The 16,718-nt window shown below is 40.7% G+C and overlaps 1 protein-coding gene across 1 annotated transcript in view; it reads left to right on the top strand.

Annotated features, from left to right (window-relative positions):
- Chd6 (chromodomain helicase DNA binding protein 6) overlaps positions 1-16,718 on the top strand; it is a 218,395-nt gene that overhangs the window by 76,695 nt on the left and 124,982 nt on the right. The window contains exon 3 of the mRNA XM_008850984.2: positions 6,494-7,014. Coding sequence (XP_008849206.1) covers positions 6,494-7,014 — 521 coding nt within the window. The remainder of the gene's footprint in view (positions 1-6,493; positions 7,015-16,718) is intronic.

Here is a 16,718-nt window from a genome sequence, read left to right as displayed (position 1 = left end):
TCAGAGGACTCAACTGGGAAGGAAGAAAGTAATACCTTGTTCAGGAAGTGCATGGTAGTAAGGAAGAAAGGAAAGACCTAGGATGAAGTGCCAAGGTGAACTAGAAATCATCATGGTGGATTTGGCTGGCTGCACAAATCCACCAGCACATTTTGTCTCTGTCTCTAGTAGGGAAAGGTCAGGCCTCTGGTCTATAAGAAGCTGCTTACCACCGGTATGGGTCATCCAGTCCTGAGCTGTAGTTCAGTATTGAAAAAGGAGGAAGAACAAATTTGATGATATGGATGAGTAAACAAGTGATGCTAAGACTTTTCAGTATAATCCTTCAAAGAGCAGAGGGCCGGCCGCCACTAGTCAGATCTTTAGATCGGTAGTCATTGGAAGGCCCTGTAAAACCAAGGTTCAAAATCTCCTCATTCTGGAGTCATGATTCAAAAAGACTTAAAATGGACTTTACCCAACTCCTCCTCCCTCCAAAAAAAGAGAGAGATAAGTGTTAAATACTTTCCTCTACCCTTTAATACACCATCACAGATTTTCCTCCCATCATTCTAATTGGTTTTATATTCTGAAACATAACACTTGAGGCCAGAGAGAGGCCTGCCTGGTAAAAGACAGCTGACTCATTTCATGTGAGGTGTGATGGATGAAACAGGACCGACTAGCCCTGAAGTGAAGACTTAGGGCCTCACATAAGAAAAGAGATTGAGTGTATCCGTTGATGAACTTGTGGACAGGAATGATGGGGAGTTGGCCTTTGGCTCCTTGGCCTTCCTGGGTTCTTCGGCTCATTTGCTCTTGGTCTGGCTGTCCTTGTGACCTTTGTGCTCCCTCTTGCTCCCCTTGCTCCTTTTGTTTCCATTGTTCTTGTTTTTTTTTTATTTTAAAATATTTTATTTATTATTTTTATTTTATGTATACGAGTGTATTGCCTGCATGTATGTGAGTGCACCTGTGTCATGCAATGCCATGGAAGTCAGAAGAGGGCTTCGAATTCCCCTGGAACTGGAGTTAAGGACAGTCTGTAGCCGCCATGTGGGTGCTGGGAATTGAACCTGGGTCCTCTGCAAGAGCAGTCAGTTCTTGTTTTTAAAAATTTTTTATTTATCATTTTTTATTTATGAATGTTTTGCCTGCATGTCAGTGCACCCATGTGTACAATGTCCATAAGAGACCAGAAGAAGACATCAGATCTCCTGGAACTGGAGTTACAGATGGTTGTTAGACACCATATGGTGGTTCTGGGAACCAAAACTAGGTCCCCTGTAAGAGCAGCCAGTGCTTTTAACTGCTGAGCCATCTTTGCAGCCCTGTTTTTTCTTTACTCCAGTATCTCTACCTCCACTGTCCTTCATTCCATTGTGGAACATCAGTTTCCTAGGAAAAGTGTTATCTTTCAGCTTCAGTAGCCCATACATTATATATAAAATAAAATATTATAAAAATAAAACATTAATTTACATATCTATTTTAACCTAGGCTTTGGCCTGTTTCTCTGATAATGGACTGACATGAGTTTCCCTTCATTTGAGAGCCATTGCTACCGTGAACCATAATTTTTCCATTTGCCCTTAAGTCTTTAAAAAATTAAGCTAAATCTAGTTTGTCTAGATTTAAATCTTTTGTTTTGTCCAGGATTGTTGGGAATTGAACAGTTTGAATCAGAGGACCTGGTATTATTACTAACAATGCACTTGTGATCCAGCACTAGGTTTTTGTTGTTTTTTAATCAGTCAGCCACTTTCCATTTATTCTTGTGTTCTGTTGCTAGACTCTCTTCTCTTTTTAAGTTGTTAATACAAAACAAAATATTCTTGGTACCTTGTGGTCTATCATCTCCACTCTGTTCCTTTTAAAACCATTTTCAAAGTGGTGACTTACTTTCTTATTTGGTAGACTCTGAAACAAAGACTTCATTAAGCTTTTTACCCTTTTCCTTACTGACCTTTAGAAGCTCACGAAAGAAATTTGTGCGTGTGTGTGTGTGTGTGTGTGTGTGTGTGTGTGTGCGCGTGTGTGTGTGTGTGTGTGTATTGTCCCATGTGTTTTTAACTTCAACAATAGCTTCCAAGTTTCCAACAAGGTGCTTGCAAAATAAAAATGCTTCTGTGGATTGCTGACCCCCAAATTTAAATTTTATATTTTTATTTCTAATATTTGCTTTTTAGGGCACTTTCCCTTTTTCAACATCAAGTAATTGTGCTCTTCCGCTCTGCCACTCTCTAGGAATTTAACTTTGGCAGGTTGTTTTATCTCTTATCTTTAAAATCAGAGGGTTGACTGGATAATTATCTGTAGTGCCTGGGAGAGGAATTGCTCAGATAGCAGGTAAGTATACTGTTCTTAGTTTTGTAAAGAACTACATGACCTTTTTCCAAAGCAGCACATTTTCCACTCCATCACATTTTTAAAAATTACTCATTTATTTATTGTTATTTTATGTGTATGTAAGTGTACTGTGTGCATGCAATGCCTGTGGAACCCAGAAGAGGGCAGTGTATTCCCTGGAACTGGAGTTACAGATGGTTGTTACCCGACATGTTGGGTGCTGGGAAATGAACCCGGGTCCTGCAAGAGCAGGCAGTGTTCTTAAAAGCTAAGCCATCTCTCTAGCCCATACCATCACATTTAATGTGTTTTAACTGAGTCTTATATGACTGGCCTGATGACCTAACAGTCTCTTATTGTCCCCTGGGAAGTCATAAAATGCTGAAATAAACACTGGTGTTTTGTTTTGTTTTTTACCAGAGAGTTCAAATCCAAACTCCTCCATTCCTAGCTGTATGACCTTGAGTACATGCCTTACCATTACTAATCCTCCACTGCTCCATACAGAATGGACATCATCATACTGACCTTGCACAGATTAGATACTATGCACTCTGCCTTAATGTAATCCTAGTATCTCCATATGACATGTGTAGTGAATGTTAGCATACGCTATTGGTACTGCCTCTTGATTTACTCTTCCCTGCCACAGTTCCCTTCCAGCTTTTTTGGAAAGCCCTGTCCTTCAAGATCTTTAGACCTTGGTGTGAAATATGAGACAGTCTCACTCTAACCTAGAACAAGCTGTCTTGGTGGAATTCAGTCTTTTCTGCTTTGAAAATCTCTTTAGTGAGCAAACCATTTCTTTTGTTTCAATCTAGCCATTCTTTTAAATAGTTCACTTTCATAGCTTCATACATAGATGTAATATTGTTTGATCAAATCCCCTTGTTATTTTCTTTTATCCCATTCTGTATCCCTCCAAGTTCCTTCTTCTTCTTCCTGCTCCTCCTCCTTCCCAAGTCTCCTTGTCTCCCCCTCCTGCATTCCTGCCTTCTTTTTTTTTTTTTTTCAAGTATTGCCTGCATAGCATGGTAGGAGCTTACTTACTTGAGCCAGGGCAATATGCTAATACCTATACCACTGTGCCATACCTATACCTCTACCTATACCTATACCCATACCTGTACCACTACACCACAGAGGAACATGACTCCCCTACCCCAGCAACCATTAACTGCCTTTCCTAGAGCTACTCAGGAAGGGGTAGAGCCTTTTGAGCCCCTTTCCTTCCATGATGGAATGTTGAAGCCCAGTCTTGTGCAGGTCTTACGCAGATATCATTGCTGCTGTTGAGTTCATGGGTGCAATAGTCACGTCATATCAAGAAGATAATGTTTTTTGGTTTTTGGTGTGGGTTTTTTTTTTTGGAGAAGATAATGTTTTAACAATATTCCTTTCTGTCTTCCAGCTCTTAAATTCTTTCTGCCCCCTCTTCCAAGATGTTCACTGAGCCTTGAGTGGGTGATATAGATGTTCCATTTAGGGCTGATCACTCAGCATCTCAGTATATCCATTCTTGCATGCTAAAAAAAAAACTTGATTCCTGAGGGCCAGGTGTCCCTGGCACAGAATTCAGTAAAATTCCCAGGATGACTGTGTGTAGGATCTGAGTTTTAACGAATAGCTGTTACCTGCCACTGGGGCTCTTCTTGCCTTGCATTTTCTTTCTTTCTTTTTTTATTTTTAATTATGTATATATGTGTGGTGTTTGTGTGAGTGATGTACGTGTGGGGGAGGATATGTATGTGTGTAGAGGCCAGAGATTGAATTTGTGTCTCTTTCTTAATCTCTCTTATTTTTTGAGGCAGGGTCTTTGACTGAACCTGGAGCACATGGATTTAACTAGATGGACTGGCCAGTGCATTTCAGTGATCCACTTGTCTCTGCCCCTAAATCCCCACCCCTAGTGCTTGAGGGTCTAAACATGACTATTATGTGGGTGCTGGGGATCCAGCTGGTCCTTGTATTTGTACACCTGGTACTTTACTAACTGAGCCATCTCCCCGGTTCCTAAAATTTTTTTTTTTAAATAATGTTTTTAAAAATGAGATAAACTATACCATCCTAATGATTTGCCACTCTTTCCTTTTCCCCTCTTTTCTTCAAGTACTGAGTCCTGTAAGAACTTCTGTTATGTTATCCTGAGAACTAGGCTAGCTTACTAGCAGACTTCATTTATCATAAAGATAAAATAATCCTTTCTTTGCTTTCTTTCTCCCAGCACTCTCTGTTTTATTTGGGAGCCTCAGACTGGGGAAGGGCATTAGATAAAGAAGACAGGGAGCATGCAGCTAAATTTGCAGTCCCATCACTTCCACTGTGGGCTAGGAAGTATGGGCACAGCTTGAGGAACCAGTATACTGGAGGGAAGCCATACCACCTGGGCAAGTGTCTGTGGTTTATCACATGCCAGACTTCTTAATAGAGCAGGGCACTCACAAATGGTGCCGTTTCTAAGCCATCATCTGAAGACAGTTCTACCATCTTCTTGGAAAGCCTGCTGCCCCCTCCTGGTCTCTCCCTGGGTTGTTTCTTTGTTCTAGACCAAGGAGAGAGTGCTGTTCCCTAGAGTTATCACCCACATTATCATCTGACCATTGCCAACCTTTCCTGGGTTATGAAATGGCAAGTACTTTTTGGGATACCAGACCTGAAACTATGAGGTGAAACTTGTCCGTTCTGAGGGTTATTTCCTTAAAACTGATAACCATGGGAGACTGCTTTTATTTATTTCATTTATTTATTTAATGGTATTTAAAAATGGCTTTGAAATGGCCTTTTTAGGGTTGCCTTAGCACCTGTGATAATACCCTTTTCTGCATAGTAAAACTTCCTCCTATTTGAGTAGTTTGGTTTTTTTTAATGGCCAAAGGTATTTAGTACTGAGTCTGGTGGCTAAGTTCAATGACATACAGAATAAGACTAGCTTTAGTTACTATCAAAAGTAAAACTCATAGGCCAACAAGATGGTAAGGCTGCTTGCCACCAAACCTGACAACCTGAGTTCAGCCCTAGGACCTGCATGATGAAAGGAGAAAACACTGTTGTCTCACCTCCATGTAGATGCATACACACATACATGTATATGCACACATATACATAAATAACTTTTTAAAAACTTTTTTTAAGTAAACTTGGAATAATCCTGGTTTTCTTTTTTAAAAAATATTATTTTTATTTTATGTATGTGCATGTATTGCCTTGCACACATGTAAGTGCACCAAATGTGTACAGTGCCCACAGAGGTCTGAAGAGGGCATCAGATCCCCTGGAACTGGAGTTAAGAAAGTTGTAAGCCGCCATGTGAATACTGGAAACAGAACCTTGGTCCTTTGCAAGAGTAGCCAGTGCTCTTAACCACTGAGCCTATTTCTCCAGCCTCAATCCTGATTTTCTTGATAGAATCAGACTAATTCATTGTTGATACTTCCTGTTGATTGCCGAGAACAAAATTGAGAAATAAAGTAGTGCAGAATTTGATACTATAACCCTCTCATTCCAGGGGCCCATCTTACCCCATGGCCAGATGGTCTCAGAACACATTTGAATAGTAGTGTTTATGTAACATAAATCCCATTCTGCATCACAATAGTTTGCCTAGGATTTGGTGGCATCCAAAGATATTTTGTGGAAAACTATTATATGCTTGCCTATTTTAGATAAAGTACTGAAAATACATTTCAGATTTCTTCATAGAATACAGAAATCCTTCAGCTTTTTATATACTAATTATATGCTAATTTTAAAAAAATTTTACTAGAGAGGAGTAGGTGGGAGTGGGTGGGTGTGCATGCCATGGCACGTATATGGTCAAAGGACAACTTTTTGTGGTATTGGTTCTCTTTTTACCTTCACATGGATTCGGGAAATTGAACTCAGGTCTTCAGGCTTGCATGGCAAGTGCCACTACCCACTGATCCATCTTACCAGTCCATAACTAACTTTTTAATGTACATGTCATCAGCACCATGCCATTGCTTGACTAAGCCAAAGGTGAGCATGTCCTCCTTGCCCCTGTATCTCAAGGACTAGCACACTGGAACTAACATGTAGTAGGAACTCAGTAATTCTTTATTGAATAAATCCCATGATTTAAAACTTAATAATATTCTTTGTATGAAATGTGATGAAAGGATAATGTGCTTGTTTCTCTATTTTACAGTTGTCAAATTTAAAAGTTTTGAGTCACTCCCCCATGTCTGATGCCTCCGTTAATTTTGACTACAAATCACCATCGCCATTTGACTGCAGCACTGATCAGGAAGACAAAATTGAAGATGTTACCGGTCACTCTCTTCCCCAGAAGGACCTTTATACTACTGAAGAGGAAGCTGATACCCTTTTTCCTAGAAAACTGATGTCCCATAATGGGATGGAGGATAGTGGAGGCAGAGGTACTGGAGTAAAGAAGAAACGGAAGAAAAAGGAGCAAGGAGAGCAGGAGGGAGCAGCCAAGGGCAGCAAGGACAGAGAGCCCAAGCCAAAGAGGAAACGAGAGCCGAAGGAGCCAAAAGAACCCAGGAAGGCCAAGGAGCTGAAGAAGGCCAAGGAGCCCAAGGAGCCGAAGCAGAAAGATGGTGTGAAGAAGACTCGGAAGCCCCGGGAGGCCTCAGGTCCCAGGGAGGCCAAGGAGAAGAGGAGTTGTGTGGACTACACAGCCAGGACAAAGTCCAGGAAGGCCAGGTGTGTACTTCCTCCTTGGCCGCTATGGAATTGTGAGCCTTTGGCATCAGCCCTAGCCCCTGGGCCTAACTTTACTGCACTCCGCTGGTCTAGGCTTTCTACCTCACTTATGCTTGGGGCGGGGATGGCCAGATAACCCCTGGCACTAATGGAAGGCACTGTCCCTGGAGGTTGCTGTTCCTAATTTTATTCCTGGAGTTCTACTTCAAAAACACTTGTGTTTTTAGGAAATTCCAAGAAATGCTCACCCTCTTCAGACTCCGAACCATCATTTTTGGTCTATGTACTTAGTGTTTAGCATTTTTTATGTGGTAGCTCATGTCCTACCTCAGATGTGGGCATGCTTTTACATGCCATGTGGGTGTGTTCTTTGTGTCCTATTAACTTTCAACCAAGATTGAACTTCTTTTCTTACCAGCTGATCATGCAATTATTGCCATTCTGTTTGTATTAAAGAGAATTAAAATGTTAAGTTGCATAAGGTATACCAAAAGGGACATCTTGGGTCTGATACAGGGAGGGCAGAGATTTTTAGAATGATGGTTGCATAGAGGCAGAGGGCAGACAGCTGTTAGAGTCAGTGGTGTAGTAGGCTGGCAGGGCCAGGGGTAAACAGCACTCTGCATGCAGGAGGATTGACTTGCCTCCCCAGACTCTGTAAGTTCTGATTGCAAAACCATTTCTCATCTAGTTCTCTCTACTTCAGTGTCTGGCACAATGCCTGACCCTTCCATAGCTGCTCAGGAAATGATGACTAAATGAGGCCAGAGAATTCTAGAGTGATTTGGAGAAATCAGAGGCCTGGGATTGAGCACTGTGCACTGTTTGATATGAGAGAACCCATTAGAAGAGCAACTGCATGCCTTACATAGAAAGTTCGGCATTTGCCATCTTTGTTCAGATATATGAATGTCTTCTTAGAAATCGTTTGTGCATAGCATTGTGTTTAAAATACAAAACAAAAAAATGCATAATCTCTAACTTAAGGAATTTAAGTTCCTGAAGTCTAAATACAGAGGCAAGATGTCTGTTCATCTATCATATTAGACCATACAGTCTTAGAGGTTGATGTGAATGTCAAGAGAACAGAACATAATGAGGCCATTGCACACATCTGTGATAGGTCAGCACTAAAGGAAGTTTTAGAAAGTTCAGGTTTGCTTTGTGACTCATTTACTTTTTATTATTTTTTTTGGCCTGGAACTTGCTATGTAGACCATGCTGGCCTTGATCTCACAGAGATCCGCCTGCCTCCTGAGTACTGGGATTAAAGGCCTGCACCACCACGCCCAGACTTCATTTACTTTTTAGAAGGATAGTTTGTTAAGACCAGGTGGACAATTTCCTAATCCAAGTTAAAATGTTGATTGAAAATACATACTTCCATACAGGATTTCATTTTTATCTAAAAAGAGGCTTGAGGGTGGAGGGATCCTTAGAATATAGTTGGCAGCAAATGGCCATAAAATGCTGTACACCTTGGAAGGCCAAGAGGAGCTGGTAAAATAGGTATTCTGACTAGTGAAACAGTTAGAGACTTTATTTCTCACTTGACTTTGGGAACATACCCTGACTGCCGATATGGGGGAGGGGGGCGATGCTGTAGTAATTTTGGCTTCTGCCAATCATTTTTACTTCTGTGGTGGTTCTTTAGGGTAAAGAAATATTTGAAGGAGGAAAGTTAGACCTGAGCTAGTAGAGTTATGTATTTTAATTTTATAGAGAATAGTAAGAGGTTGTGTTTGAGAATTAGGGTAGCTAGAGTAACTGTCCTACTAAGGGTGTGGCTTGGATATGGAAGGCAGTAGAAAGCCATAGGTATCTGAATGCACCCATCCTCTGGCTCTGATGTTTATAATTTTATTGACTTCTGAAAGGAATTTACATTGACATGAGAAATAAACCAAGGCAATAGTATGTAGACATTATTATAAAGCCTGTTTTAAGAGAACGGGGAATTGTTTCCCTGAAACAAAATTAAGTATCAAATGCAGAGGCAGAGTTGAGTTCCTGACTAATAAAATCCTTACAGCTTTGTTATGTATATACAGCATCAAATTAAAGGAATATAATTTGATCTAATTAGGCTGAATAAAATGAAACACTTAGAGAACTACTTGTACTTTTGAGGGCTGTTCACTTAGAAGAAAGCAGAACTTTCAGCTTTAGACATCTAGGAGACCACCTTTACAGGAGGTTGACAGATGGATAAGAAATCTAGAACACCTTTGACAGGAGGTTGATAGATGGATAAGGGATGGTCATCTCTTTAGAAATGTGGACAAATTACACAGGTTATGTGTCTTTTAAAAATATTTTATTATTTTTATCTTATGTGTATGAGTGTTATGCCTGCATGTTTGTAAGTACACCCGTGTTGTACAGTGCCTGTGGAGGTCAGAAGACGTCAGAGTCCCTGGAACTGGAGTTACGGATGGTTGTTAGCTATTGTGTGGGTTCTAGGAATTAAACCCCAGTCCTCTGCAAGAGCAGTCAGTACACTTAACCACTGAGCCATCTCTCCAGCCCCAGGTTTTCTGTCTTTATTTCAGGGCTATATGCTGTTATCTTTAAATAATTCTTCTCCATAGCCCAGATAGGGTTTTGGACTGTTTAACCTTTGCATCTGTAAAATTATTTTGATTCCTTTAATTAATGATTCCAGTAGTCAGAAGACCCAGTTTTAGTTATAAAAGGATGTCAATTGATTTTTTAAAATGTTAGTAATTACGTCTTAGTGTGTGTGTGTGTGTGTGTGTGTGTGTGTGTGTGTGTGTGTGTGTTCTTTGACTTACCCTTGCAGCTTCACTCAAGTACTAGTTTTTATTTGGGCAGTTACTGATTTAGACCCTGGGTAATACCTGATGATTATACATGATTCACTGAATACTTGGGGTACTTTAGGAGCTCTGCCCCTGAGTACAGACTTCTGACCTTTTCCTCTTTCGATCCTCGCTAGTTACTGCCAGATGGTTTTTCTGAAGCACTGCTGTTACTGTGTTCATGTTGGCAGTCAGTTGTGTTGGTTGTAGATCAGATTCCTTTTTCCTCTTTCTTGATTCTAAATCATTTGGGAAATAGCCAACAGAGATGGACATGCAACAGTCAGCTTTCTTAGTGATAAGTTTAGTCAAAGAACTTCAATTGCCTTCTGGCCAGAGTCAGGCTTCTTGTTACTTCCACAGTTATATTTACCCCCTAACTGCAGGCAGAAGGGGCATAGGGACTGTGGGCTGGGTATACTCCATTTCCGAGGCTTGCCAGTCAGATATGTTCCCAATTAGAGGAATATGTTTTCAGTATTGCACCTTCTTGAAGATTAAGAAATATGGATGCAAGAAAAAAGGATTTTCTCATCAGTTTATACCTGCTTAGAAACGTGTGGTCTTTCCCATTGCCTCCAGAAAACTCAGACTCCTTTCTCCATTGCTCAAATACTTGTGCATCTTACTTCGTCTTGCCTTTATCTCTGGCTAGATTGATCTCTGTAACCCCCGAGCATACTCATTTTTCTTATAGATTGTTCTGCTGTTTCTCCCGACCATAATGCCTTTTGTCCTCCAGTGTCCTGAATCCTTTCCATTCTTTAGGTCTGATGCAAATCACATTTCTTCCATTGAACTTCCCCAGTAGCACTTGCAGCTTCAGTTTTCAGTATAAATTATAGGCTTTAGATCTTGGAAGATTGAAGATCTAATCCAGTTCTGTTGTACTGCAGCTGGAGAAGCAGAGATCCACAGAGAAATAAGTTGTCTGAGCTCATTCCCAATTTGTGCCTCCTGATTCTTTGTCTTATATTTATCTCTGCGACAGACCAGCTCTCAATTGTTAACTTTGTTTTTGGTGTATATGTGACTAATCTTGGAAAAGTTAAGTGCCTGAGATCAGGACCATTGTGCCTGATGTCTTTTATGCCCCCAGGGGCTGATCATCAGAGACATCTGTCAGATTCAAGCATCATATTTTATTTTGTAATATTTATTTTCATTTTATGTGTATGAATTTTGCCTTTATGTATGTAAGTATACCATAGGCATGCAATGCCATGGAGGCCAGAAGAGGGCATCAAATCCTCTGGATCTGAAGTTACAGATGGTTGTCAACTGTTGGTCGTGTTGGTGCTAGAAACTCAACCTGGATCCTCTGTAGGAACAGGAGGTGCTCTTAACTGCTGCCCCACACATAAAATTTTCTCTTTAATTTGATTGTATTCAAGAACAAATGAATAGGATGTTCTCCCTGAAAACGAGATTTATATAAGATATCAACTCATTGTTGATATTTGTTCGTGCTTCTACTAAATACAGGAGTTGTAAAAAGATAAGTGGTGAGGCTAGAGAGATGGCTCAGTGGTTAAGAGCACTGGCTGCTCATCCAGAGGACCCAGGTTCAATTCCCAACATCCTCATGGTGGCTAATAACTATCTGTAACTCTAGTTTCAAGGGATCTCATGCCCTCTTCTGACCTCCATGGGCATCGCACAACACAGGTATGCTTACACATGCAAATAATACACTCATACACATAAAATAAAAAATAATAAATATCAAATTGCTGGGACTGGAGAGATGGCTCAGTGGTTAAGAGCATGTAGTGCTCCTGCAGAGGACCTGGGTTCAGTTCCCAGCACCCACATGCACATACCCACCCCTTCCCCATAAACACAATTTAAAAAATAAATCCTTTGAAAAAAGGATAAAAGATCAGTGACTTATTCAAAACAGAAACATAGGCTTCATTGTCAGGATTTGACTCAGGTTCACATGACTCTAAAACCCTTTTTACCTTCTTGTAATTACAAAAGAAGATCAAGAACAGAAGTGGGAGAGTCTCAGGTCAGAGAAGTTGGTTTTTATTTGCAAGAAATGGCTCCTCTGCAGGATCTCACCTTACATTTTCTTTCAAGGACTAATATGGTCCCAACTCTTTGTTCTACGGTTCCATTTTCTTTGAGAGATAGCAGACAGATAATTGAGCACACCCTCCTAAATAGTGATGGGTGATACCCAGAAAAGTTTCCTTAAAGTTGGCATGAGTTGTAATGAATGTTCAGGGCTCAGGACAACGGTGCACCTACATACATGAAACCATAATGCTCATATAAAAATAAAAATAAATTTAATAAATAAATGAAATTATTAAAATTTCACTTGGTATAACTTTACTTGCTTTTATTATTGCTGTTGTAATACTTTTGTTCCAAAGAGGATTGGCATCACTTCCATAAAAAGATATACACAGATGTATAGGTGTGTTTGTATATAAGATATACAACACTACATGTGACTGTCAAACAAGCAAACGTTGGATCATGTGCAGTCATAAAATTGATAAGGAGTTTGGAGAAATGCTTTGCTCTTTAAAAAGCAGTATGCCCGTTTTTCAGGGAAGCCATGTTTTTAACAATTGAAAAAAAAAATTTCTAAACACTGTGATTCAATATGATGTAAGAGATGATGTAGTAAGTCTGTTCTTAGCAGCAGTGTTTGCATCTAATGCTTCTTTTGCAAAAAGCCAGCTTCCTTCAATAAAGCACAGCCCAGTGAGCCAGGAAGATGAGTCATTTGGTTGTGTATATGTTTTCTGGCCCTCAGTACTGTGGAAGCGAGTCCTGAGAAGTGAGTTGATGTGCAGCTTTTGGATTGTCTGCTCCGGAACAGGAAGCCAGGCATTTGGACTGAACTAGAGGCTGCTCTGGCGTGGGGCTTTGTTGTCAGTCAAAGAGCTTTGAAATTTCCGCATGAGAATGGCTTGTCTTTTTTTGCTCTTGCTCTGTGTGTGGGTGTGGCGTGGTATATGCCTATGTGTGTGTAGGTACACATGCCCATGTGTGCACATGTGGAATCCAGAGCAAGAGGTCATGTGTCTTCCTCTGTTGCTCTGTCTTATGTCTTGAGGCTGTCTCTTACTGAACTGGAAATTTGTGAATTGGGCCAGGCTTGTGTCCAGTGAGCTGCTGAGATCCAGCTTTCTCTGTGCCCCCCCCTTGCTTGCCCCCCCACCCCCATGCTGGAGTTACAAGCACACACAGCCATGTCTGGCTTTTTTTTTTTTTTTAATGTAGGTGCTGGGAATTTAAACTCAGGTCCTGTGCTTGCAGAGCAAGTGCTCTTACCCCTGGCTCCTATATTTTTTCTTGGAAGTCAGGAAATTAGAATGCTGGCCCAAGTGGAGGACTCCTTGGATCTCTCTTCTCAGATTTTGCTATATCTGGGGTAAACTAGAACAGCTTGTTAGAAACCTAGATTCTTTGACCATATCTTAGAAGTGATTTATTAGGTGGAGCTCAGGAATCTTCTAAGCAGTGAGATCACAACTGATTCTTCAACCATCTTTTAAGAAACATAGATCCCAATTTCATCACAGGGGAATGGAGCATATTTAAGTTTGTATATTTAACATGTGCTGAGTATAAAAAGCCAAAAAGAGGAAATGGCGCAGATGGTATTATCAACCCATCTCTGCTTCAGCCTTTCTCCCCATTTGTTTTGATTTGTCAACCCAGAGCAGATTTTTCTCCCACATCCAATAGGCTTAGTAATGTTCAGGAGGAAAGGTTTTGCCTTTCTTCTTTTCCTCGATGCTGGTTGCTTCTAGAAAGCTTTAAATTTGGGTCTTGTGATTAACCAGCCATTGGAGTTGTCTGATTACTAGTTCATCCACTGAGAGCATGGGTGCAAGAAGAGCTGACAGCTGTCTTACTGTATGAAGGCTGATCACTTGTCTTTGTTTTGAGTAGATTCTTGTTTATTGAGGCAGGTTTTAGGCTCAAGAGATTCCGCTGATAAAGTTCTTTCTGTTAAACGACTCTGTGTGTGTGTGTGTGTGTGTGTGTGTGTGTGTGTGTTGCATGCATGCATGCATGCATGCTCCTGTGGCACAACATGTATGTAGAGGTCAGAGGACAACCTCAGGTGTTGTTCCTTGCCTTGCACCTTGTTTGAGCAGGGTCTTTTTATTAGCCCCTGCAAACACCAGACTAACTGCCTTGTGAGCTTGTTGGGGCTCTCCTATCTCCATCTCCCATCTCACTGCAGGAACAAGGGATTACAGATGCACACTACTGCTCCTGTCTACCTGAGGTCTGAGAACTCAAACTCAGGTCCTCACATTTGCATAGCAAATCCTTAACCATTATACTATCTCTCCTCTTTGTTTTTGTTTTTAACCGTTCTAATCATGTATTGGAATAAAGAAGGTCAATATAGAGGTGAATAAAGATTGTATGAATACTGAGTAGAGACCCACCAGGCTTTGTGTTAAGCAGGGAAAGAATCTACATAGTTTCTGATGCTTTGGACAGTTTCCATTGTTGTTGTTTTTTGTTGTTGTTGTTGTTGTTGTTCAAGAGCACCTGGAGTACTTTGTCATCCCCAGGGCTTTCTGAGTTAGGGTCTGGTGCATTATAGACCTTTACCAAATCTGGGAGGAAACAGATACTGAATTTAGTATTTGATAAATGTCTGCTTGTTTATTTTTCCACCATGTTTTTAGTGCCTGCTGTGTTTATAAGCATTTTTATTGAGAATGACTTAATGAAGCAAGGAAGTTGTCACAAAAGTATCATCTGTAGCCCTATCACTGAAAAGCCTTCATGAGCTAGAGAAACAACCTTGCCAGTCAGGCAGAAGTATAAACAAACAGAGGAGCCTGATTCGACTGCATATAAAATAGCAGAAAGGATTTGGAAGATTAGGAGTGTTTCAGTTCTGGTCTAGGAAGTCCCTTGGAAGAGGCTAGTATTAAGCCAGGTATTAAAGGAATTAGAAGATGAGAGAAGACTTAAAGTAAAAAGACCCAAAGACGTTAAACAATTGTTCTTTGGGGGCTTTCTTTTTAGGAGAGTAGACCAAGCATACTTTCATTTCCCTTTCTCACCTCTCATTGGAACAACAGGAAGAACAGAGGGGAGTGCATTCTTCAAAGTGAGAAGTGTTCCTGTCTAGAGACAAGAAAGGCCAGTGCTGTGTTTCCTGCTGGTGCATAAAGGATGTGGAGGGAGTCCTGGCTCCGATCCCATGCAGAGGCTGGATTTGTAGCTGAGGCAGAAGTGCATCTTCCTCAGAGTGGAGCTACCAGCCCTCAGGAATGACTAGAGGTAGTCCAGAAGTGGAGGTGGTGATTAAGAGTTTGATGCATGATTTGTCAGCTCTAGGCCAAAGTCAGGCAACTTCCCTAAAGATATTGAACTGTTTCCCCTGGGGAAGGGGCTAGGGCTTTAAGTAGGGACTGACATCCATAAGAAGGGAGCACAGGGGCCCTAGCTTCTCTGTCCTTTCCTGCCTGTACCATGAAAATGGGGAGAGGGATGGCTACTTCAAAGACCCTGCCCATCGGTATGGAGATCTGAGGCTGTGGAAGAGGCTTAATGTTGCCTCATAGGACAGCCTCACCAGCCACCTGTGTCATCAAGAACTTGTGCAGATTCTAAATTAGCATTCTTAGATTCAAGGAGGTGAATTATATACAAAGTATGAATGATTAGGACTGGGGCGATGACTCAGTCTATAAAGTGTCTTCCATGTAAGCATGATGACCTGACTTCAAATCTCCAGTACCCATGTAGAGTTGGGTATAGTAGCACACATCTGCAACCCTAGCACTGGGTGAGGCAAAGATAGGAGGATCCCCGCAATCAGTGGCCAGCCTGCCTAGGCCAATCACTGAGCTCCAGGTTCCTTGAGAAGTCCTGTCTCAGAGAACAAGGGGGGAAGGAATAGTAGAATACATTGATACCACACACACACACACAAACAACAAAAAAAACCCCAACCTTGAATGGTTTATGAAAAAGAACAGAAACCAATTTATAAAAAATTTAAAAACTGGGCATCATGACCCATACCTTTAATTCTAGCCTTTGGAGAACTGAGGCAGGAGGATCACCAGTTCTGATTTACTAGTAAGACCATGCCTTTAGGGAAGAAAAGTTTCCTAAATTAAAGAATTAAAAAAAAAAAAAATTAAAAAAAAAAAAACATTGAGCACAGGCAGCAGGAGCGTTATATGGGCTCTAAATTCATCAGCGCTCTCATCAGGAGATCAGTAGCCATTGCTTAACGTTGGAGAGTGACTTAAGGCATGGACATGTTAGAGTTAGATTGCTGTCAGTCAGAGCAGTTTGGGAAGTAGAATTTGGCGTATGGAACTGCTTGTACTATTAATTTGAAACCTTTTTAAGCTGTCTGGATTTTATTTTCCCTCCGTGCCTCCTTTCCTCCCTCCCTCCGTCCTTCCTTCTCTCCTTCCCTCTTCCTCCCTTCCTCTGTCCCTCCCTTCCATCCATGTCAGGGCCTCACTATGTTGCCCTGACTGGCCTGGAACCGAAAGAGAGTTTCTACCTCTGCTTCCCATGTGCTGGGATTAAAAATATATGCCACTTTTTCCAGCTTGCTTTTACTGCTTTTAATCTTCAGTAAAGCATACCTTTTTTTTTTTTTTAATTAAAAGAAGCATTTCATTACAACAGCATTAACCTATTAAATAACATTTTTCTGAGCTAGGGTACATCTCTTTCAAAATTGGCTGTACATTTCTATGTTTACAGATGAATTATTACGCTTATATAATCTTTTACTCATTATAAACTCTATAAGACATAAAATTAAATGAGGTTCCAATGATAAACATACCATTTTTATCTTGGAACTTACATGATTTTTTTTTTCATTTTTTACTATAGTGTCACCACCCTATATTGATC

Source organism: Nannospalax galili, unplaced genomic scaffold, assembly GCF_000622305.1.
Source record: "Nannospalax galili isolate Female #2095 unplaced genomic scaffold, S.galili_v1.0 scaffold205, whole genome shotgun sequence".
Lineage (NCBI taxonomy): Eukaryota > Metazoa > Chordata > Mammalia > Rodentia > Spalacidae > Nannospalax > Nannospalax galili.
The sequence above is the reverse complement of the archived record's forward strand: the minus strand, read 5'-3'. Positions and strand labels throughout refer to the sequence as shown.